This window comes from Podarcis raffonei, chromosome 16, assembly GCF_027172205.1.
Source record: "Podarcis raffonei isolate rPodRaf1 chromosome 16, rPodRaf1.pri, whole genome shotgun sequence".
NCBI lineage: Eukaryota > Metazoa > Chordata > Lepidosauria > Squamata > Lacertidae > Podarcis > Podarcis raffonei.
Window position 1 is genome coordinate 11,609,711 of NC_070617.1, and position 23,570 is coordinate 11,633,280.

A 23,570-nucleotide genomic window follows, 5' to 3' on the forward strand; every position below is an offset into this window, starting at 1 on the left:
TCTACATGAAGATACAGCATAAATGAGTGGGGTGCAGTTTCTTCTGGGCCTTGGCTACTGGTCGTACAGTCCATCTTCCCAGCTCTTCCTTCTAGAGGAATGTAGCAGAAAGAGCTGCGGCGGGAGGTTCTGGCTGAGATTTTTCCGGCCCCTAAGGAAGCTCCTTTGTGCAAGTCAGGCGAGTTGGTTAATTTAACTTGGTACTGATTCTGCATCCGACACTGGCTTGCTTGGCTCTCAGGCAGAGGTCTGTCCTAGCAGAGGCATTAGAATCCAGCTCTCCCTTGCCAAACAAGTATAGTCAGCAGGTGTTCTTCCTGATTGAAAATGCTCAGAATAGCGCCTATCTTTTATTGGTTGAATTTGCTTAGATTGAATTCAATCCACCCTCCAGATATTGGGCTCCCCTCTGCCCCAGCCAGTGAGGCCAAAGGTCAGGGATGATGGGAGTTGTCCATACAGCAATATCTGGAGGGCTGTTTGTTACCCTTGAACTACCAGGTGTGGCCAACTCCCAAGAGATTGTGATCTACTTTCAGAATTAAAAACTGGCAGTGATCTACCCCCGTTTTTGGAGGGTTCTGATCAAATTTGTTGAGCTTTTTTTGGGGAGAGCTGCCAGGATCTACCAGTGATCTTTCACAGACATCCGGTCATCTACCAGTAGATCACGATCTACCTGTTGGACGTGCCTGAACTAGACAGTGTTGCTGCAGGCCAATCTACACAGGATCCTTGAGTTATATTGGTGGGTGGAAGCGGAGAGAGAAAGCATGACAGAACATCAACAGTAGGCAGGAAAATATTGCAGCTTTGACTGGGAGCTCCAGGTGGGTGGAAATTAGGTCATGATTTTATGAGTCTCCAACTTAGACTATGTAAGGTAAGGCCTTGGAAACATCAATTAGCCATCCTGCTGGGAGAAGCTATGTAATCCCTTCCTCACCCCGGGGTGTAGGGACCTAGATGCAGAGCCAGGGCTTGGCTTTGTGCCTGCAGTCACCACTGAGCGATGTGAAGTCATACCTTCTGAGCATGGGGCGAGTGCAATTCCTACAGGTACACCTCTAAATAACCACCCCATGCACAGCTCTTCCCTATCTAAGCGAAGGAGATTCTCACTTTAGAAACAAAGTACTGTTTTTTTTTTTTAAGGTACAAAGATAAGCTCAGCATGGGAAGGAGAGAACATTTTCAGTTTTGTCTTTAGGCAGCAGGTGGGGCACTACGAATTGCTCATAGTCCTGATTGATGGGTGGCTCTTGTGAAAGACTCAAGACGATGTGTGTTGGATAAACCTCACCACAGATGAAAGTACAGTGGAACCTCGTGTTACATACGCTTCAGGTTACAGACTCCGCTAACCCAGAAATAGTGCTTCAGGTTAAGAACTTTGCTTCAGGATGAGAACAGAAATCGTGCTCCAGCAGCGCAGTGGCAGCAGGAGGCCCCATTAGCTAAAGTGGTGCTTCAGGTGAAGAACAGTTTCAGGTTAAGAACGGGCCTTCAGAACGAATTAAGTTCTTTACCCAAGGTACCACTGTAGTAAGAGTTACACTCCACTGCGATCTTTATTGGCCTGCTTTGTATAAGGTGGTTTTTCACTTAAAATCTACAATGCAAAAATTTAGGGAACTTTTGGCATTCTAGATGCTGCTGGATTACAAACTTTATCATCCCTGAGCATTGGCCATGCTGCCAGAGGCAGATTTACATTATTTTTATGCCTCTTTTACATGTTTCCTTTTAACTCAGAGGCCCCCAAAGCAGCAAACGGAATATGAATACAAAAGAAAATACAATAAAAGTACAATAAATAAATAATCTGCTGTAGTAGGCAATATTGGAACTAAATTTAACTCTTAGGATCACGCGTATACTATAAACTAGACAATAGCCGCAGCCAGCTACCCCACTGTATGGCTCTTGCTGCAAGAATGAATCACAGATAATCAATTTCCTATGACACTCAATTTGCTTTTAATGTTTGCCAACCTAACAGAGTACCTAATGTTAACTCAAACTCACCATCTCTCCTCTTCAGTTTGTGCCATTCTTAGAGCTGTGGCAGATTTTGCCTATTGGTGTACATCCTTAGACTCAGTTAAGATTTCTTGGTACTTCAAAAGTTGACCCTACAGCTCATCCATGCTGCCAGATTCACTGGCCTATGAAGCTGCCCTCTTCATAATTTGTTCAAGGTCTGCTTGCAGTTTTTGCTGCTGATCTTCAGAGACTTCAAGCTTACCCAGCAAATATTCATTCTGAGCTTCAGAAGTTCAGAAAATGTGTAGTGTAGATCTCCCTTTTCTGGTTCTCTGGTCATTTAAGGCCATGAATACATTCGTTATCCATTGATGTAGAATTTAAAGGTTCATTTTGCAAGCTGTCCGATTTTGGATTTGGGCCAGCAGTAAGCTTCACTGAGCTAAATGGAGATTACGTCCTTGAAAGTGTGTTTGGAAGTACAGTACAACCTTAGAACAAACAGTAATAATAGAATAGGCTTCCTAGCAACCAGTTCAGAGGCATCCATGATGGCTAGATTAACACACAGGCCTCCACTTCTAGTTCCTTAGATCTCTCACTTTGCTGAGATGGAAGTGAGAGATACACAGAAAACAGTGAAGAACCCAAGATTTGGGCAAAGGTACAAAATGCTTTGATAAGGGGCACTCCTTGAATTTCTGATTTGAACAGACCCTATTTATTTGGAGATCCAATATTTTAATGGTATCTGGGATTAGGGAGCAGGTGCCTCCCTGTCCCTAAACAACAAAAAGTAGCAGCAAAGATTGAAATCCCTGCTCTTTCCTTTGTGCAAAAATGTATTATTTTTGCAAAACAGTGGATCTGCATGCAAGTCAGTGGAGCATGAGGCTTCTGTATGCAACTTGAGTGTGGGATTTGGCTTGGGAAGGAGCCAGGGTGTGGGCATTTCAGTAAACTGAACTTTTTTGCAACTTTAGGAATTGTTTTGTGGGAAAATACGCAATACTCCCAAAGTGAATGACAGCAGGGGTTGGCATCATTTAAGCATGTGGTATTTACTTTTTTTTGCTAAAGCCCAGAGGTCCATCAGCAGAAACAAAGAGCATAAAAAGTACAAAAATTAGGCTGCTGATGTGGTCATGAGGCTCAGTTCCAGGATGGAGGCTTTAGAGTAAACCAGTCCCACAGGCAAGGGTGTGTGTGTGTGTGCAGATTCATTGTTCTTTTTAAAAGTCAGAAACCTTTGTTGAGCTATATGCACTATTATTTGTGTAGGAGTGGGGTACCTATGGTTCTCCAGCTGTTGTTGGACACCCAACCCTCAGGCTATATGGACAATGGCCAAAGTTGATGCAAGTTGTACTCCCAACATCATTTGTAGAGCCATAGGTTCCTCACTCCTGATACAAGCCATATACAGTGGTACCTCGAGTTACAAACTCCTCAGGTTACAAACTCCGCTAACCTGGAAGAGTTACCTCGAGTTGAGAACTTTGCCCCAGGATGAGAACGGGAATTGTGTGCCGGCGGCACAGTGGCAGCAAGAGGCCCCATTAACGAAAGCACACCTCTAGTTAATAAGTTTCAGGTTAAGAACGGACCTCCAGAACGAATTACGTTCGTAACTAGAGGTACCACTGTAAAGCCCTAAACTATCTGGGACTCTCGATACCTACAAGAACACCTTTCTATATATTGAGTAGCCAATGCAGTGTTCCCACCCAGATGTTGGAACTCTCAGGTCAACACTCAGGTCCCATCGCCCTCAGCCAGTGTGGCCAATAGGGACGATAGGATTTATTTTATTTTGTTTGTTTATTGGATTTATATACTGCCTTTCTACCAAGGCAGCCAAGGTGGTTTACAATTTTAAAACAATAAAACAAATATATAAAATGTTCAGGGGCGTATGACAGGGTATTTCCTGCAGTGGTCTCCTGACTCTGGAGTTCCTTCCTTTGGGGAAATACAACCCCCACAGTGGGTAGTTTTAAGGAACAAGGAAAGTCCCACCACCACACCTCCTTTTATTCACCATGTGTTTGGTGGAACTATTTTTTATTCTTCTATCTTGCTCTGAACATCATAGGTGATTTTATAGTTTATCCGTATATCCTTTTGATATACCGTATCATACACAGAGACATGCATGTCATTTCTGCAAGCTACCTTGGGCTCCATATTGAAGGAAATGTGAGCTGTAAGTCTTAACTAATAAATAATATAAATAAATAAATAAATAATAAACCAAGCACCCAGGGCAGCAGATCCCAAGCTGCTTTCTGCTTCCTCCTGGACTACACTGTGGTCCGAAGATATTCTCTCCCTCCTGCCTACATTTTACATTGGCATGCCTTTTACAATCTCGAAAAACTCAACAAAACAACCACAGACGTTTCACAGGAGCGTAAAAGCGCAGGGGCCTCCCGTTTGTGTTTTATCTTTGCCCCAGCCCTGTTTGCTTGGTAGCTGCTGCCGAACCACAGCTGCGCGCCAAAAAAAATGAGATTCCTCCATTCATCCCTACGACGAGCGCCACTCCCTCTCCGTGATTGTAGGTGAAAGGGTGAACCGAAGGAGGCGTCTTCTCCTTTTATACGAGCCGGAAGTAGAACTCCGGATGCGGAAAGCTCTAGCCGCAGCACCTCTATGGTCACAAAGCCGAGCGTTGAGGGCGCGCCTGACGTGGTCGCGTACTATAATCACCGGAGGGCGCGAGCGCGTCCGTTTCGGGCATGCGCAGTGCGGCGCGTGGGGCCCCCTTCAGTTGGATGAAAAATACTTCGTGAGGGAAAGAGCGGAGGGAGCAACTGGCTTGGCTGTCCAACCGACTCGAGAGCGGATTTATCATAACCGCCGTCATTCTTGCTGCTACTGCTGCTATTGTTTTTAATCTTTTGAGCGAGAGGCGAGGTGCCTGTACCTGTCCAAGTCCTTGCCTCTCTCTCGGCCTCATTCTGCGCTCGGGGAAGCGCCGACGCTCCCTCAGGGCCGCTTCCCTCGATGGCCGACGGAGGAAAAGGAGGCTACAGCGGTGAGAAAAGGAACGGGGGCGGTGGGGTGGTCAGGCCAGGGGATATTGGGGTGGGTGGGGGTCTTCGCTGGCGTGAGAGGTGGGAACCGGGCCGAAGCCGAGAGGGTACTTTAAAGACAACGTGTTGCGCCTCAGGATCCTGTTGGACTCCGGGTCCCGGCCCGCGTCGCTAGCTCTAGGGCACAGGAGCCAACTCCTAGGGGCCGAGGTCCCTTCGGCTCCCCCAATGAGATACTTGAAGGGTCCGCCTCCCGCTAACGCCCCCCCCAAATTGATGGGCAATGTCATTCACACGGCGCGTGTGCGCCTCGTGATCGATTGTGTGAGGCACGGCTTACCTGTCCGTCCCCCTCCCCCCATATTTTATTCAAGTTGGCACCGCTGCTCTAGGGAGTCAGGAACCTTTTTTTTGCGGGGGGCGAATATGTGTGCTGTGGAAGGAGGGATGGAAGACGAGGAAGGGTGGGTCGGGTTTGTGGGCAGTGGGCCGGGATGGGAGGGGGAGGAGCAGAAGGGTGGGGGCAATTAAGGCAGGGAATGCTCTAGGGCACAAGGAGAGAGGAGGTGAATATTAGGGGGGACGAGGGGGATATGGAGGAAGGTGTTATAGGGAACCTTAGGCGGGGGGGGGGGGAGAGGTTCCTTTTTGAAAAAATGCTAATGGAGCTTGAAGGCTTGAGAGCTCTTTTTTGTGTCTATAGTATTGTCAATGTGACACACACACACATGTATCACTGACAGGGGTAGGAGAACCTGCTTTTGTACAAAAATGAAGCAGGGTGGCAGGTGGCAGGGGCAGCTCCTTGGAGAGGGTTCCTTTCCAGGGATAGCTAAGAAGATTTGGATAGAGTTAAAGAGCACAGAGAGAGGAATCCCACTATTTCAGGTCCTTGGGGGAAGCTGAAGGGAGGCAATGGTGGTGGTGGATAGGGAATGGAGACTTGTTAAGAGGAAGTGAATGGGAAGGTGTGTCCTAGTTCATGATATTCTCTAGTTGTCTGTGGAGAACTCAGAAGCATGAGGGCACCTTGCTGAATTTTGTAGGGAGCACAGAGTGTAGAAGAAGGCAATTGATGGCCCAGGGGTGGTCAGTGTGGTGTTCTGCAGACATTGTTGGGAATGCAGCTCCCTTCAGCACCAGTCAGCATGGTCAGTGGTTCAGGGATGATGAGAACTGGAATCCAACAATGTCTGGAAGGTGTTGTGTTGGCTATCCCTGCTCTAGTTTGCTTTTTGAGACTTGCCTGGTGTACTTGTTTCTCTGAATACTTTGCTTGACAGCCTTCTGACACTTCAGTTTTTTGTCCTTACATAGAACATGATGACCGTGTGGGTGGAGGTGGTGGCAACAGGGGCTTCCCAGGGAGGAGGCGAAAAGGTCGAGGCCCCTTCCGAGGAAAGATGTACAGTGAGATGAACCATCACCCACGGAACTGGAGCGGCGCAGGCCCCAGTCCTCGTAGCCGACTTGAAGAGGAGGATGGAGATGTTCTCATGAGTGACCCTCATGATGTGCTGCGATCCCGCTAGTAAGTAAAGTGTTCTCTTGGGTGGACATAAACATACTTTAGTTTGTAGACATGCTGCTGTTGCTCAGCCTCGGTTACCCCATCTGTCAAATGGGAACAGCGACTTATATCAGAAGACTGTAATAAGATAGGCATTATGAGTTGTATCAGCTAAGTTCCACTCAGTGTAGGCCCAATGAAATCAATGGATACTGCTAATTTAAGTCCATTGAGAATACTCATTCCTTTTTCTTGGGAAGTACACTGGGGCAGAAAAGTAATTCTCAAAAAGAATAGATGTTCCCTATTAAGGACACTTTTTAAAAAGTTTTTTTGTGGTTTTTTTTTGCTAGTGAACCAAGTGTGTGAATTTCATAAGATCTCCAGCCAACCCCATAAAAAGGTTTTTGTAGAAAGTCTAGGAAAAATAAGGGGACCATTTCTTAGGGCATCACTTGGTTAAAGGCAGGATATGAATAAGGTCAAGGAGCTGGTATTAACGAAGATCAGAATGGTAAAAGCCTGTGACCTGCTCTGTTTTAATGCTCTAGTTTACAGGCCCTCACACACCCTAGTTTTAAAAAAAGCATAGAAGGTGGAGCTCTTTGAAGGGATGTGAACCTTTCTTGCCTAACCAGGTACAGGTTCTCTGCTGTGGGGAGGGACTCTGTGCACATTTCCTGCACCTACGAAGATGGAAAATTGAGGTCATCTGAATCATTCCTCAGCATAGCACTTAACTGGTTGCAACCAGATGAAGAATCTGTGAAGTAAATAATAATAATAATCAGGGAACCGATAATTGAATGTATTCGTCGTTTGGAAAAAGAGCTAGAATCACAAGTTACCTAGTTCATTGAGTAAAGTTAAGTTGCAGATATAATTACCATTTAAATGTCTGATTAGTTCTGTAACATTTTTGGGGGGGACGAGGACCAAATGCTTTTTATTACTGCTTTGTCCACAGAAACAAGCCAGTAGAATAATTTGAGTGTTTGATCCAGACTTCTTTCTGGGCAAGGTTTCTCATATCTTAATTTGACACTCTGCTACACTCCATACTGAAATCTTGTTTTCTACTCCTCAGCACTCCTTACGGTCGTCCAAACAGAGATCGGGAGCGGGGAGGTCTAAGCAATATAAGCCTCACAGTGAGACAGAATCTGAGTACCCTAGAACGGCTTGGCCCCAGAAGCAATGCCCCCAAGAAGAGCTGGTTCAAGGTTACAGTAAGTCACAGGGGGGAGGGGAGGGATTTGGAAGCGGAGCTTGAAGGACCCCTGGCTGTTGTTGGCAGAGGTGCTCTGTTCCTGTAGAGTTGCTGTTTTGACGGGACTCTTGCTTATTCAGTTCCTAAGCAATGCTGCGTGTCATTGGCTAAACTGTTTAGATTCTAAAGGGGAGGGTGGGGCTGGCAAAATGCCCTCCTAAGCAGAGAAGAACAGGCCAAGCAGGGGACTGAGAAAACAGCAGACCAAAGGCAGTGAGGCCAAGGTAGGAGGTGAGGACTGAATATTGAATGTTCCAGAAGCATGAGGAGAAAGAAAAGGAGAAGTGGGCAGAAAAGAGCTGTAGAGGTGAGGTTAGCTCTCATGCACACTTTGATCTGAAACAATCAGTCCAATCTTTGTGTCAATTCATTGTTAATTGTTTAAGAGAGCAGCTGGTTTACCTGAATAATTTTCAGACTTGAGTGTGCTGAAAGCACAAGGAGCTACCGCTTTTTGAGTTAGGCATGAGAACATTGTTATGCAGGGTAGAAAGGGAGCTTCCCAGTTTCAGTTCTGCTGGTAATCTGCAGGTCAGTCCTTCCCCACATGGTAGCTTTGCAGTCCCATGTGGTTTGGGAGGGGAAATAGCTAAACCTCACAGGATTGGAGTTGAGAGAATGCTGCCTTCTTTTATAACAGAAACAAGCAGCACTATGGTTTGACTTTGACAACCAAGCCTCGTAACACTGTGTATTTGGGGGTGGAGATTAAATGCATTTATTACTCCAATTTCTTTCTTGCCTTTATGCATATAACACCCAAGAAAGCTAACAGTGGGCTGTATCAAATGTTATTCCTGCTCAGAGTAGACACATTGAAATTAACCAACATGACTAACTTAGGCCCATTCATTTCAGTAGGGTACAATAAATAGAACTTCAGTAGATTCCACCCAGTAATAATACTACAATAACACATTTTAAAACCAATAAGTAAATAGAGCAGATAAAACCTATCAAAGATACAAATTGAGGCCACAAACATAATAAGACTAGTCATGATTTTTTTAAAAAAGAAAAGTCAGCTTGACGGGACAAAAGGATAGTTACATAAAAAAGATTGTGTGACTGTGAAATGACATTAGAGAAGGCCCTTAGGTCATGTCCTTGCATGTATTCCCAAACTGCAAACCCAAGTCTTCAGAAGAAGTGCAATTCCATCCAAGACAGCATGAATCCCCATTCCCTGATTTTAAATGAACCAAGTTCTTCACCAGCATCCAGGCCATTAGCAACACTGCACACTGATTCTGAACTTGAACAGGTTTTGGGGGGGTTTAGATGGAAATGAGAGAGTTAGTCTCATCAGCATGTTCATAGAATCATAGAGTTACAAGGGACCCCAAAGGTCATCTAGTCCAGCCCCCTGCAATGCAGGAATCTCAGCTAAAACATCCATGACAGATAGCCATCCAACCTCTGCTTAAAAACCTCCATGGAAGAGGTGTTGGTGACACAGAACCTCCAAACTGCAGAATTCCTCCCCCAATGGTTCCATGTAGATGTTTAATACCATGGGAAATGAGATGGAACCCCAAGAGATACAATTGACCATCAACAAGGGCATCAGACAGGATTCACATGGCACCATTTTTTGAAACTGTTGCCCTAAGATGGACTAGAGCCACCACAAACTTGTGTCTCCAAGTCCCATCACACCCAGATTGTTCAGGAGGTTGATGCTACTGAAAGCTGCAGAGAGGCTCAGGAGAACAAACCAGGAGGGGTGAACTCCCTCTTTTTGCCCAGAGACGTTTCCCAAGAATTGAAAGTTGGAAACTGGCCAGAAATTATCCAGTATGTGGGGGGTTAAGGAGGAGCCCCGCCTTTAAATATCTTAGCACTACCCGCTGTGCTTGGTGGAACAGTACTATTTTGTGACAAGGCATTTGCATCTCCTCACTGGCAGGTTTTATGAGCCAGGAGGAGCAGGGATTGAGCAGTCAGGTCTCACTTCTCCAACAGTCCACGTCCTTGAGTTGCACATATTGAAATGTATCCAGAGACTGTTTGTACTCACGGGTTTTGCCCTTGTGTACAGTTGATGCTAAATATAGCTATACCTAAGCTTAATGGGATTGGGAACTTCAGTGAAAGTCATCAACCATTGGATCTAGACATCTTTTCAAATCTTTTCCTGAGCTGATTCTCCAGCTGCAGGCTTTTACATCTGATTTATTTCTCCCAACATGCCCAGTCCAGCCATTCAGTGTATATGCCTGGGTCAGCTGGTTTTGCTAGAGAGCCGATTTGAGGAGATGTCAGAGGGTGATAGGCCAGAGCTAGGAATGGAGGAGAAATTTGTGTAGTCTGCATTTTAAAGCAAACATACCTCATTTGCTGATCCCAGACTTAGCTGTCAGTAAGATGACATATTTCTCCAAATTTTGCTCCACAGTTTTGGTTCAAACATGTGAATCTTTTTGTGGGGGATTATGCATACAAAATTCATTTTTGTTAAGCAGGAAAAAGCATTGAAAGTAATAAACAGATATATTTTAGGGGAAGAATGTACACACTTTATACACAATCTACATATAACTTTTTGCGTTACCTTTATCCACAAAAAAAAGTCAGGCATATGACTGACATGGAAACAGATGCAGAATGGAAATAGGCTGATTTGTGCATCCCTAGCCAAAGCCCTTCAGTCATCCACAATGGACTTACAGTTCCATAGCATTTGCACTTTCCTAAACTGGAAGTCAAAATCTTGCTGCTTCCATTTCACCTATGCCTAGAAGCATCTCCCTTTGTTCTCTTTCCAGCTGAATTGTAGCATTTTTAATCCCATAGTTTACAAAATGCGTGCCTCCCAGGTTTCACATTTCCAGATTAGCCAAAAGCTTTTCTTTCTTCCCCACTGATGCAGTGAAAAATGTCCCCAACCTACCAATTGGCAAATGGACTTGAGAGCTGGATATTATTACCACATCAAAGCTTTGGTATGGTTCTGCTTCTTGCCTTGATTGGCTTTTTTGCTTTTCTCCCCCTCAGATTCCCTATGGAAGGAAATATGAAAAGGCCTGGCTGATTAATGCCATTCAGAATTTGTGCAGCGTTCCCTTCACTCCTGTGGAGGTAAGAGAGGCATACACATGTTCCCTGGGCAAGAATTTTCCTTTCTGTTTTACAGAATTGGCAGTCTTGTGATTCCCAAATTGTGTGCTGCAATAGGAGCTGGGGTGTTCCTTGAAACCGCCATGTCGGATGCATCCAGCACCCATTGTCATTTGGATCAGGAGGCTGTATGTGGCATTGATTTGATCTTGCCCCCACCCCAGTTAGTAAATTGCCAATGGTATTCTGATAGAAGTTGCACCAGCAATACTCAGATTATAAGGTGCTGGGCAGGGGCTGCGTTTCCTTGGGTGTACCCAGTATTGATTCTACTCAGAAAAATTAGCTACTGTTTTTTAGAAATGCCAAGCAAGAATGTTTGGTTAGAACTGGGGAAAAGAGGAGTCAAGGAATGGAGCTTGTGTGAAGTTCCTCAACTTTCTCCCACAATTCAAGCTCTATACACTAGCATCCCATGCTGCAGCTGATGGGTACAGGGGAATCCCTGAGTCACCACCATTGCTTAGAATACCCACTTCCTTCTATAGGCCTTAACCACCTGAGCAGGATGCCAGGAGGCATTAATTGTACTTCTCTGCATTTGAAGGGAGAGGTACTTCTCTCTTTCCCCCCCTCAGAACCAATCAATAAAATGTTAGTCATTTTTGAGCATCTGAGTGAATTGTGCCTTCAATTTTAATCTAGGAAAAAACTTACTGTGTCCTAGATAATTCAGCAGTTTTGGAAATGCTGGTGCTAGTGAAATAAAAATATGAAGGAATGCGGAGACTAGGGGTGGCATGAGGTTGGCATTAGCAGAACGTGTTGGTGATGGGGAAGCTTAAAAGCTCCAAGCCCTGCACCTTCTGGTCACTCAAAGCTGTGCCCAGAGGCATTACAAGGCACCTTCCATGTTGTATAGTCTTTATTAATGATGAAGATCAGCTCCTTTTTTTCTAATTAAAGAAGAATGAGCTCTGTCTCACACCAAGACCTTTCCCCCTCTTGCTGCAGCTACACTATGCCAATAATCGGGTAGTGTTCTATGTGGAAGAAGCCTCTGCAGCCAACGCCCTCAAACAGGTGTCTCGAAAGATTGTTGCCCCAGATGGCTACAAGGTTGGTTTGTTCTTCCTCTGTGGGCCTGGGGCTAGTGGGGGGGGATACATGAGGTTGGAGGGCGATTAGCTATGTCCAGACTAGTGAGGTTGCTTGGTCAGTTATAGATCTGACCTGCCTTATGTGATCGTCCTTTGCTGACACAGCTTAGATTCAAGCAGTGCCTGCAAAGGAAGAAAGGAAAGAATCAAGAGTGCACTCTTAATTATTTCCTTTGAAGTTGTGAGGTCAGGTAATTGAGAGATGGTCAACATCGCCCGTCGGCCAGAGTGGCTCAAAGGCGAGTGGGGGAGCTTAGGATCCAGCCCACCTGCAAGATCTTGTTCCCCAGTCCTCTCTACATACATTAAGTAGCCTGGGCAGGGATTAACCTGCACCCATCCAATCTCCAACTGGCATTTCTTTCAGGTTGTGATACTTTTAAACCCATGCAGTCCACCAACATCTGTCCAGCGTGAATTGAAACCAGAGGAGATTGAGCAGCTGAAGGTGAGTGGAATGTGCCAGAACTTTAGTACTATTTTCTTGCCATCCACTTGCCAGTCTGCCCTGCATTCCCACAGGTGGTTTGTGTCTGGTGTTTTTCTCTTTGGGAACCTGACAATGATCCTTGATTTTAAACTGTCTCAAGAGGCTAGCGAGTTGGAATGGGAGATGCCATCTGTGGGAAAACAAGTCCCTGTTCAGGTTGTGATTGTACAATCTCTTCCTAACCTTGGTTTGTTTTTTTTTTCTTTTGCTTGGGGTACTGAGAGTCTCTTCTTCCCCTCAAGCAGGCAGGAATAAGCCTGTCTGAGTCCTTATCTATCTAATGGAAATTTTCTCTCTCCTTCCAGCTTTGCATGAGTAAAAGATACGATGGTTCCCAGCAGGCCTTGGATCTAAAGAACCTTCACACAGATCCAGGTAGGTCACCGTACCCACCTTTTCACTGTTGGGACTGCTGTTCTTCTACACACCTAGAACTCTGGTTCCAGCTTCAGGGGCAGAGGTGGGTTTCTGTTGCAGATTCCAGCTGGCAGTAAAGTGAGATTCATTCTACTTTTTAACTCCCCAGATCTGGTAGCCCAGAACATTGACATGGTGTTGAGTCGCCGAAGCTGCATGCTAGCTGTGCTGCGGATCATCCAGGAGAACATTCCTGAGGTCATCCATTTCTTTCTCCCTTTCCCTCTCTTCAACCCAGCCTTTTTCTTGCCTTGGTGCCCTTGGGGATTGGTGATTTCTCTGAAATTTCATGCTGAAAAGATTTCAGCTTGCCCTCAAATGAATATGGACCCTTGTAAGTAAGTGGTCCATAATTACAAACCATACACGAAACATCATAGAAGGGGTGGCAATATTGGATTTGCGTTTTTTGTTTATTTGTTCTTGTATTTATCGTGTATTTTGTGTCTTATCTTCTATTTTTATGTTGTGAACTGTCCTGATCTACAGATGGAGGGCGGTATACGAATGTAAATAAAGAAATAAATCTTACTGTACTTTAATTTATTTTTTAATGAGGTTTTTTTTTAAATACAAAAAGTGCCTTGAGGTCACTTGGTGGCAAAAAGCACATCTCTCACTCACACCTCACAAATCCCACCCCCATCTGTCCTTGCAGCTCCTTTCTCTGAACTTGAGTGACAACAAGCTCTATCGGCTGGATGATATGGCTGAGCTGCCCCAGAAGGCTCCCAACCTGAAGATCCTCAATTTGTCTTCTAACCAGGTAGGGCTGGATGCTCACTAGCTCAGCCTGAATCTTCCATTGGGTAAAATCCTCACTCTCTTCACTATGCTCTCTCTCTTTCTTTCCCTCCTGGCTCCCTTCAGTTGAAGACAGACCGTGACTTGGACAGGTTAAAAGACTTGAAGCTTGAGGAACTATGGCTGGATGGCAACCTGTTGTGTGATAGCTTCCGTGACCAGTCTACCTACATCAGGTGAGCAGTAGCCCTGGGGCTGCCTAAGATGTCCTGGAAGGGTGCACCTTCACCTACCCAGAGGGCATTCAGGGCATGATTAAGATGTTTCTTGCCAAAAGGCTTTTTTTGCCCTCCTAGGGGTGCCAGCTTGGTTATTTTGCCCCATAGCACCATCTGCCTCGGCTGCAGCCAAATCTCTGAAGATGCTGCATCTCATTCCTGGATCCTGAGTTGTGATTTTTGTGATAATGGTTTTATTTCAGCCAGATTGGAGCACTGCCCAGCCCCGTCTCCTCCCCCACCCCATATTGATATTACTACATTTATTAGCTGAAATTTGCTTTTGTGGATGACCTGCCATATCGCACCTCCCAGCCACCCCAGCCTTGCTTCTCTTCCTTGTGAAATCTTCCTTTCCCCCTCCCCCGCTTTTCTGTCTGCCTTCCACTCTCCGCTCTGCACACATCACTTGCTTTTCTCTGCCCCCGGGGGCTCTAGGACCTCAGGATGCGCAGCCTTTTCCATCCTCTCAAGTTCCCCATGTGCACTGCCACCCTCCTTTGAGCCTGCCATGCTGAGCCACCTTGTTCGTGGCCTTGCCTGCTTCTATATTTATATATTGTGGCTCCCCAATGCTGTACCTGGAAGTACCATATTGCACAGAGGCACGTGGAAGTCTTTCTTTTGGAGAATTGAAGCTAAGCTGCTAAATCCTGGGGTGCCCCTGGTGCGTTTGGCTCTCACAGATGGCTGGTTAGCCAGTGACGGGTAAGATTCCTTGCGGAAGGAACAACCTAAGACAGGCACAGTCGCACAGTGGCCAAACGGAGCCCTTCCGCCCGCCTCCGGGGAAGCTGGCAAACACAAGGCACCAGAACCCTCCTTCACAGGCTTGTCGTCGGCAAGTAGCTTTTGGACAGCCTCTGTGCCATTTCTAATGGGAGACTTTTGCTTCTTGATGATCTGGGAGTGACGATGGTGCTGACTCTGGGTGGAGCAGCAGCAGCAGACTGAAGTGACAAGCTTCTTGCAAGTAAAACTCTTTCTCCCCCAGTTGTGCACTTGGAAGTCCTGTTTGTGTGGCCAAGGCATCTGTATGTTTGCAGGGTTGGAGCGTCCAGAAGGGGCAGTGTGGAGGATGGATGAGGCTGTGCATCAGTAGGGAGGAGTTTCCAGGCCTTTTTTTCTTTGTTTCCATCATTCTGGCGTCCCTCTGCTTCTCCCTCCCCCACCCGCATCTTCCATGGTCATTAATTAGATTTGGGCCTTGATGCAGGAACTCTCCCAAAGCTGTTTTAAGTTGGGTGCCAGGAAGTTGGCTCAGGCATCTCCATGACCAGTGGGAATTCTTGTCCATTTCCCTACTTTCCCTTCCCTGCCCCTGCCCTCTGGCCTCAGTGGAGCGCTCCTCCTCACCATGCGGGTGAGTACACACTCAGGTAAGTGCAGAGGGAGACTTTGAGTAGCATGGCTTTCGAGACTTCTGCCTCTCGCACCCGTGTGCATGTGTAAAACTACCACGGGAAGAGTACCAGAGCATTTTACTTTAAAGACTGTGTTCTGCTACCTACTAATTTTTTGAAGTTGGCTAACTGTCACTCACCCTTGTATGGTATCAAGTGACAGAACCATAATAGTGAAATTGATCAACTTTTCCCTTAAATTGTCTGGCAATATTAAAGGAAAGCTGACTCAGCATTTTCTCCTAGGTGAGACTTGAGTCAGATTTTAATACGCAGGGTGGGAAATGTCAAATATAATCAGATGTCTCTTTAAACTGGATTGCAGTAGTTCTCTAATCCAGCATAAGCAGTACAATCCTTTTAACCCCATTCGTGTTGCTTCTTCCGTGGCTAACGGAAGATGCAGAGCCTAATACTGTTCCACGTGCAGCTTTAGCAACCCGTCCCTGATTTTGTACACGTTCTACCTTTGTTTAAAATGCTTGTACGTGTAAATTTCTTAGGCTTCCAAAGAAACATACAGTTTGAGAGCCTTGGGCGGGGGGCTTTTGTTAAAAGATTCTGGTAATGCCACCATTTTGTGGTGTTTCTCCATGCTCCTAAGAAGGCCCAGATGCGTGGAATGAAACCTGTGGGACATGTCTCCTAAGTTCTTCCAGTTGGGGAGCTGGTTGTTGCTCTGTAATTCAGAATCCAGGAAGTGAGGTGTGGTGAGGGTTCTGAATCACCAGTGGGCAGCCTATATAATTTGGTGGGCATCTGTTTGGCCCAAGATAACAAATTGATAACCCTCCACCTCCTGACAGCAGTTGAGGCAACTTCTTTTTGCAAGACTGCCTGGCTTGGTTTTAAAGGATGTTTTAGAGAATGATGGCCAGTGGCCAGGGTGGGTAGAGGCCACGACAGGATGTAGTTCAGGTAGCACTGGCTGTATTAGGAAGATGGTGGTAGCAGAAGGTGGGGACCACCCAGGTAGGCCACGGGTGGGGGGAGGGCAATGCTCTTGGGGCACAAAGCTCTTTCATTCACTCCTTTTCCCCTTTCTGACAGCGCCATCCGCGAACGGTTTCCAAAGTTGCTGAGGCTGGTGAGTGAATTGTTCAAATTCCAGGTGGATTCTGAGCCAGCTTTTGTATCTGACAGTACTGTTGCCTTACCCTTCTGCCTCTCCCATCACAGGATGGCCATGAACTCCCCCCTCCTATCGCTTTTGATCTTGAAGCACCTACCACGCTTCCCCCTACTAAGGTACAGAAATGCTTGGAAGGGGCAAGGGAGGGGGCCTGTGTTGCTATTGCACTGAGAAAGCTGGCGCCTTTCGAGCCCTTGCTTCAGTCCCATTGCTCAGTGTGGGCTGTGTAGCATAGGATGCCTTAGGGCTGGTGCTGAGAGGGTACTTGGTAGGTTTTGCTTGGTGTTTGGGAGGAATGGAGGGGAACAGATTAACATCCGGCTTCTCTCTTTGACTCTCCTCACACAGGGCAGCTATTTTTGCTCTGAAGACTTAAAAGCGTTGATCCTGCGATTTCTGCAACAGTAAGTAGAGTTGCAAGGTCTTGTATGTTAAAGAAAACCAGAGCCCCTGCCAACAAGTTTATAACCTGGGGGTTTGGGCACACACAAAAAGGGGAGCTGGAGAAAAAAAATGAGTGGGTAAAGATCTTCAGTTTTAAGTTAGATCCTGGGAAGAGGGTAGTGGTAATGATGCTGGCTGGCATTTGAAAACCAGGGTTTGAAATTGCATTCCAGTGTTTAAAACTTGGCTAGCAAAAAGGATCACTGACTGTACTGTAATTGAAAGAAGCAAAAGACTTTATTGAGGCACAGTACCCAATACAAAAGGATATGAGTGGCGCTATGGTCTAAACCACTGAGCCTAGGGCTTGCCAATCGGAAGGTTGGTGGTTCGAATCCCCGCGACGGGGTGAGCTCCCATTGCTCAGTCCCAGCTCCTGCTGACCTAGCAGTTCAAAAGCACATCAAAGTGCAAGTAGATAAATAGGTGCCGCTCTGGCGGGAAGGTAAACGGTGTTTCTGTATGCTGCTCTGGTTTTGCCAGAAGCGGCTTAATCATGCTGGCCACGTGACCCGGAAAAACTGTCTGCAGACAAACGTCAGCTCCCTTGGCCAGTAAAGTGAGATGAGCGCCGCAACCCCAGAGTCATTCGCGACTGGACTTAACTGTCAGAGGTCCTTTACCTTTACCTTTTTACCCAATACAATGGAAATAACATAATAGAAATATTAAAGCGGCTAAAGCCTCTCTTCCATTCTGGCTGTTTCTTTAGCAATGTTTGTATTCTCCCTCAGATATTACACTGTCTATGATTCTGGGGACCGGCAAGGGTTATTGGACGCCTACCACGATGGAGCCTGCTGCTCCCTGAGCATCCCCTTCTCACTACACAACCATTCTAGGTAAGTTTATGCTTATGACATTTGTTTCCTTGCCATGGGAGAGGACTGCACGTTGCCCTACTACACTGTGCTTTTGGTGTGACATGGTGTGAGACAGGCTGTGTGCACCCTTTCCAAAGTTTCTGTGCCAAGATGTGGGGTATTTTGCAACCTATACTAAGTAAACAAGAGTTGCTTGTATTAGTCACAAGGCGATTCAAAGAGCTGTGTGTGGATCTTGCACATGCCTCCCATTCAAGTGTTTCACGCTTTGCAAGCATGAAGTCTTTTTGTAAGATGCCATACATTTGGTTGCATTGTGTTGATTGGGAAGAAGATTTGGGCTTAAATAAATCTAACTAAACTGTTAGAGGGCAGGGATTTGTGGTGCTTCCACAACTTACATTTTAAAAAATCCTCATACCAAGAGAGAGACTAGGTTGAAAGTACATAGAGCTGCTTGCTTTACTTTGGAGCCAGGTGGGGATTTAACCCTCAGCACACTGCCTTCAAACCCAACATTTTGCCCACTGCCACCAAGTATACACCTCCTGCTACGTAAAGAAAGACCTGGGGAAATGGGTAGGCGTTTATGTTCTTGTCTTGTCTTCAGGAGCACTCTGGCTGAATACTTCAAGAACAGCAGGAATGTGAAGAAGCTTAAGGATCCCAGTAAGTAATGACCAGTGGCGGGGGTGGGGTGGGTGTACAAGGCTACAGACTCTTTTAAGGACAGTGTAATCAGAAGTGTTTCATGGGAGATGGGCCCTGCACAGTGATTCTGCTGCAGAGGTTGGGACCCCAATGCACAAAAGAGGGGAGCTGCAATGGTGAAAGGATTTGGGACAATGCTCAAATCCACACTGAAGCCCTTCATTCGTAGCAGTCCAGTTGTAAAAGAGGATAACAGAAAAACCCCTGATTAAAGTGAATAAACTGTATTGGTTGGCTATTTTGGAACAAGAGCAGTGATTCTTTTTTATTTTTTAGGGTTGGGGCAGACGCTCCTACATTAGTGGACTGTCCCCCACCACATGCACACACACACACACATGCACACACACACACACGTACATGTATTTGCTGCTGGTTTCTCCACTTTGGGTTTACTTCAGTGAAGGTAGTGATTGACCTTCCCTCTGCTCTTTCTGCCCCCAGCCATGCGCTTCAGGCTCCTCAAGCACACAAAGCTAAACGTTGTGGCCTTCCTTAGCGAGCTCCCGAAGACTCAGCATGACATCAACTCCTTTATTGTGGACGTCTGTGCCCAAACGGTGAGTCAGGGGAGAAGGAACTGGCCAAGCACTTACTGCCTTTCAAGGAGTAGGTGAGGTCAGTGGGCAACAAGAAAGATGAGCAATGGGTTGTTGGTTGGCTGGAAATTTGACTTGTCCCTGATAGCCAATGGGAATTGAGAAAAATTGCTGCCTCTATGCAAGGTCAAAATATACGTTGTTCAGCTGGAAATCTTGGAATATGGAACAAAGTATTATTCCCCCCCAATAAGTACATACCCCACTATTGCTGCTCACTTTTCAATAAAACAAAGGCAATTTACTTTATCTTGTAAGCGGCTTTGGGTATTTCATTACAGAAAGGTGGGGTAAACATCTTGATGTTAAATGATGTATATAACATCTGTGTGGGTTGCTGCCACAATCTCTTTGGCCTTGAGACCCTTCTTTTCTCATTGCAGAACACGCTGCTATCTTTCACCGTCAATGGGGTCTTCAAGGAAGGTGAGTGTGCTGTTAAAAGCCTGCTTTGTGACACATCCTGAACAGTGGGAAAGCCAGAACACTTGCAGCACCCAGTGCCCCTTCTTGAAAACTCTAACCTGCACTTTCTTTCTAAATTCTACAGTGGATGGCAAGTGTCGCGACTCGGTGCGCGCCTTCACCCGTGTGTTCATCGTTGTGCCTGCTGGCAATAATGGGTAAGGGTTATGAGCTTCAGGGCATTGACAAATCCAGGGATTGCAAGACAGGTATGTCTCTGAAAGGGGCAGGTATTGGGAGGATGATGAAATATTTATAGGGGGATGAGAGACAGAGCCTTAGCAGCCATGTCTATCAGGAGCTAGGAATGTCAAAGGCTTTTAAAAATAGCCCATGTGCTGGAGGCATTGGGAGATTGGCCAGCTTATGGAGGAGCAATCTGATTTCGCCCAGTGATTTATATCTGTACTGGTGAACCACTGGCCAATTTCTAGGGGACAGCCTGGCGCTGGTTGGGGAAGGGCCCTAGCTCAGTGCTAGAGCATCTGCTTTGCATGCAGAAGGTCCTAGACTTAGTCCCCAGTATCTCCAGGTAGGGCTGGGGGGAAAACTCGCCTGAAACCCTGGAGAGCTGCTGCCAGTCAGTGCAGGCAATACTGAGTTAGACCCACCAGTCTGACTTGGTGTGAGGCAGCTTTTCTTGCAATTCTTGCAAAAGATGTGGGGCTAGCATTGATTTTGGCATTTTCAGAAAGCATGTTAATGTTTAGAAGCAGGGGGGATGACAGGTTAGTTATGCCTTACTTAACAGTTACAGTGTTCGAAAGTATATATTCTCAGTAAATTTGAAAGTGGTTCCTTGGAGCACAGTTTTAAAAACCAGGCCATCAAGACAGGTTGACTGCCACCTGATTTCCACTCTGCTGTCAGAAATCGAATCCAGCGACAATTCCTTTTTGCTGTAGTTGACTTTCCACAAGAACAGTGGGAGCATGGTTCAAAGAACATCATGCTGGTGTGTCTCATTTTTTCTCTGACTTCAGGACCCATTTTACTGAACATTGGCTAGATGCACTTTTAATATTTGCCACACTTTTTGCTACTGTTAGAATATGACGACCTTCTCTCCTTGGTGAAGGCAGAAGCAAGTATAGTGTCTAGCTGTTGCTCCTTTATTTATAGGAGCATCCTGCAGTGCTTGGCAAGAGATGCAAGCAAGCAAGCAAGCAAGCTGTAGGAGGCTCTGTGTGTGCATTAGCAGATCCTAATCTCTGCTTGCCATCAGAGGGGTGGCCAGGAATAGTCAGGTCTCAGACTGAAAGGGTAGAAGGTGAAAGGGGGCATTCTGGCTACCCTACCCTCGATATTTCCTCCTTATGTTGGGTGTAGACTTGTAGCCCCTTCATTAACCACTCCTGGCTCTTTTTGCCTCCTCTGCAGGCTGTGCATTGTGAATGATCAGCTATTCATTCGTAAGGCCACCAACAAGGAAATCCGCAAGGCTTTCGTCATGCCAGCACCCACGCCCTCCTCCAGCCCGGTGCCCACGCTCACGGCAGAGCAGCAGGAAATGCTGCAGAATTTCTCACTGCAGTCGGGCATGAATCTTGAGTGGTCTCAGAAGTGAGTCTGGAGTTGCTGGGGGCTGGCAGTTGGGAAAAAGGAGTGGGAGATGGTCTTGAGATCAGGGTGGGGGGCAGGGAGGGAAAATGAGATTAGGTTAGGCTGCTGTCTCATGACTTTATCATCTCTCCCTACCCTTGCCCAGGTGCCTCTTGGACAATGATTGGAACTACGCTCATGCGGCCCAGGTTTTTACCCAGCTCAAGGTGAGTGCCCTGGTGCCTTTCTAGAGTGAGACCACCAGAACCTGCTGCCAGGCTTAAGAACTGGAGTCAGAAAGTGATGGCTGGGATGGATTTGCACTGCACTGCAGTTCTGTTACAGGGGAGAAGCCTGGGTGGCTTTTCCTTCATTCTCAGGGTCTGATGTGCTGTATTTGAGGGTCATGTTTCCCCCCAGAGGAAGTTTGCAAGGAAAGCCATCCCCCTATGTAATATGCCTTGATGTGTGTATTCAGAGTTATTTGACGCGAGAGCATCCAGAAACCATTGCTGTTGGTTTTTGCTCTTTTGCTTTTCATCCATAATGCAGTAATGAGAAGCTGATATGTAGCAGACTTTGCCTTTGGATGGGTGACTGTCCTCAGAATATTTTGTCCCCTTACTGGCCTCTTAACTGACCTTTGGAAGAGGAGTCAAGTCTGGATTTGGGAAAACTTTTTTATCACTACCCTGTGAGCCTGGGGAAAACCCCTGGGTTCTGTTGACAGCTTCATGTTTGTCTCAGTCTCCTTGTTAGAACCAGACATGGAGGAGAGGTGGTTGCTGTTAACTTCTTACTCTTCCTTCTCTCTTCTAGGCTGAGGGGAAGATCCCAGAAGTGGCTTTCATCAACTGAGCGTTTGCCACCATTGCCCTTACCAAAGCCAGCCAAGCAGCGTTTTATCCTTTGGGTTCTTGTTTTGTAAATAAATGAAAGTTTCACTATGTAAATTAAAGAGACTCCTACCCTGTTGTGACTGTGAAGGCTGCACCTGTCCGTGTTGCCATTGGACTGCGGGCAAAAGCAGTGAAAACAGGCCCTTGTGGAAGAGGCAGCAACTCCTGCCTGCGGCGACAGATGACGTGAGGAATTGCTGTGTACACTGATTTTCTAACAGACACTGATGACCATGGAAATTTGGAGGAAAGGCACTTGGATCGTTTTTGGGTTCTCCCACCTCCCTTTTAATTTGTAAAGCTGATTTTTAGTATACCTCCCCCCCCCCCGCTGCTACCGACTTGGGAGTTGAGTCTTGTATGTGCCTAGAGTAAGAAGTAGTCAGTAGTTCTCAACATGCAACAAGGGTTATATCCCTAGAGGGCAGGGGGAATGGTAAACCTCCAACCTGCAAAAGGCAGCAGCAGCAGCACCCACTCCTGTGTCCTTTGAGGCACAATTGATCATCCTGATGGTGCCAGAGAGAGAGTGGGTTTCCTAGTTCTAGGTTGCTTTAGAGGACTTTAGGTATGTGAGACCCTGTTTGGATGGATGGCCGCTGAAGCACAGCCCTTGCAGGACGTCGGATTTGCTGTCACTCACTGCTTAAATGAGAAGAAGCTTTGGGGTCTGCACACCTAGCAAGCTGTAGCTTCCGTGTTTCTTTTCTGCCTGTAGTTCTTGAAAACACTGTGTTTAGTAAAATTGTTATTAAAACCATGGTGTGCATTCATGTGATGGTGTTCTAAACTAGAGATAAGATCACTTCCTTTTACTATGGGTTTCTTTTTCCGTTTTGGCCATGCACGACTTATGATTGTGGAAGTTCTGTCAAATGTACAAATTATGTAAATAAGCATACCTTCCCATCTTTCACAATCTTCTATTACTTTAAAAATAAGTGTGTAGGGAGGTCCTAATGCTTTGGGCTCCTGCCCTGAGTTTATCCTGCTTCCTCTGAAAAGGAGAGCAAGGTTATGTTATCATTAATTTCTTCCCTGTGGAAGATGGCTCCTCTTGCAGCCCTGGAGATCTGCAAGATCCCCTGCTCCGTGTTACATACAGAGACGTCACTCAGTGACCCAGGAGCCTTGGACGAAGCTTTATTTTTTAAGACCGTGATGGAGAAGGGTGTTATCCCACACTGAATTGTGCTTAGGTAACCAGAATTAGTTGGAAGGGGACGCACAACTCAGGTCCAAACCTTTATCAGTGCAGGGAATCCACTGCTACAACAACCCTGATAGATCGCTATCCACTTTTAGTCTAAATCCCTTTTTAAAAAAATTATTTTCATTGTTTAAACAAAACTTATATACAAATTTTTTTTAGTCTAAATCCTTTTGTAATTCAAACCTGTCTGTTTGGGTCCTACCCTCTGAGCAACAGAAAATAAATTGGCTCTGTGATTTATGCCATTAGTGAATGTAGACTACTTTTTTACTCACCCTGGCCTCTACAATAGCTCTTCAGGTTTCATCAACTCTTAACCTGTCATCCAGGTTGAACAGACCTAATTTATTCAACCTTTCCTCTTATGGTCTCTAGATCCCTCTCC

The 23,570-nt window shown here is 46.1% G+C and overlaps 1 protein-coding gene across 1 annotated transcript; it reads left to right on the plus strand.

Annotated features, from left to right (window-relative positions):
• The first annotated feature begins 4,704 nt into the window (after positions 1–4,704).
• Positions 4,705–22,732, plus strand: NXF1 (nuclear RNA export factor 1). The gene is made up of 21 exons (XM_053367973.1): positions 4,705–5,026; positions 6,342–6,555; positions 7,622–7,763; positions 10,802–10,885; positions 11,879–11,983; positions 12,392–12,472; positions 12,820–12,889; positions 13,041–13,129; positions 13,590–13,697; positions 13,802–13,911; positions 16,407–16,443; positions 16,536–16,604; positions 16,837–16,892; positions 17,667–17,774; positions 18,367–18,425; positions 18,912–19,027; positions 19,450–19,492; positions 19,617–19,689; positions 20,912–21,094; positions 21,240–21,300; positions 21,893–22,732. Exons 1-21 carry the CDS (start codon positions 4,996–4,998, stop codon positions 21,929–21,931), a joined length of 1,878 nt encoding a protein of 625 aa, XP_053223948.1. The 5' UTR covers positions 4,705–4,995; the 3' UTR covers positions 21,932–22,732.
• The last annotated feature ends 838 nt before the right edge of the window (positions 22,733–23,570 follow it).

What these genes read in the sequence shown, in the direction of transcription:
- NXF1 (XM_053367973.1), top strand. Translation starts at nt 4,996, where the DNA reads ATGGCCGACGGAGGAAAAGGAGGCTACAGCG. An exon ending in ATCCTGCGATTTCTGCAACA is followed by an intron (nt 16,893 to 17,666) that starts GTAAGTAGAGTT and finishes ATTCTCCCTCAG; the next exon opens with ATATTACACTGTCTATGATT. An exon ending in GTGCCTGCTGGCAATAATGG is followed by an intron (nt 19,690 to 20,911) that starts GTAAGGGTTATG and finishes CCTCCTCTGCAG; the next exon opens with GCTGTGCATTGTGAATGATC.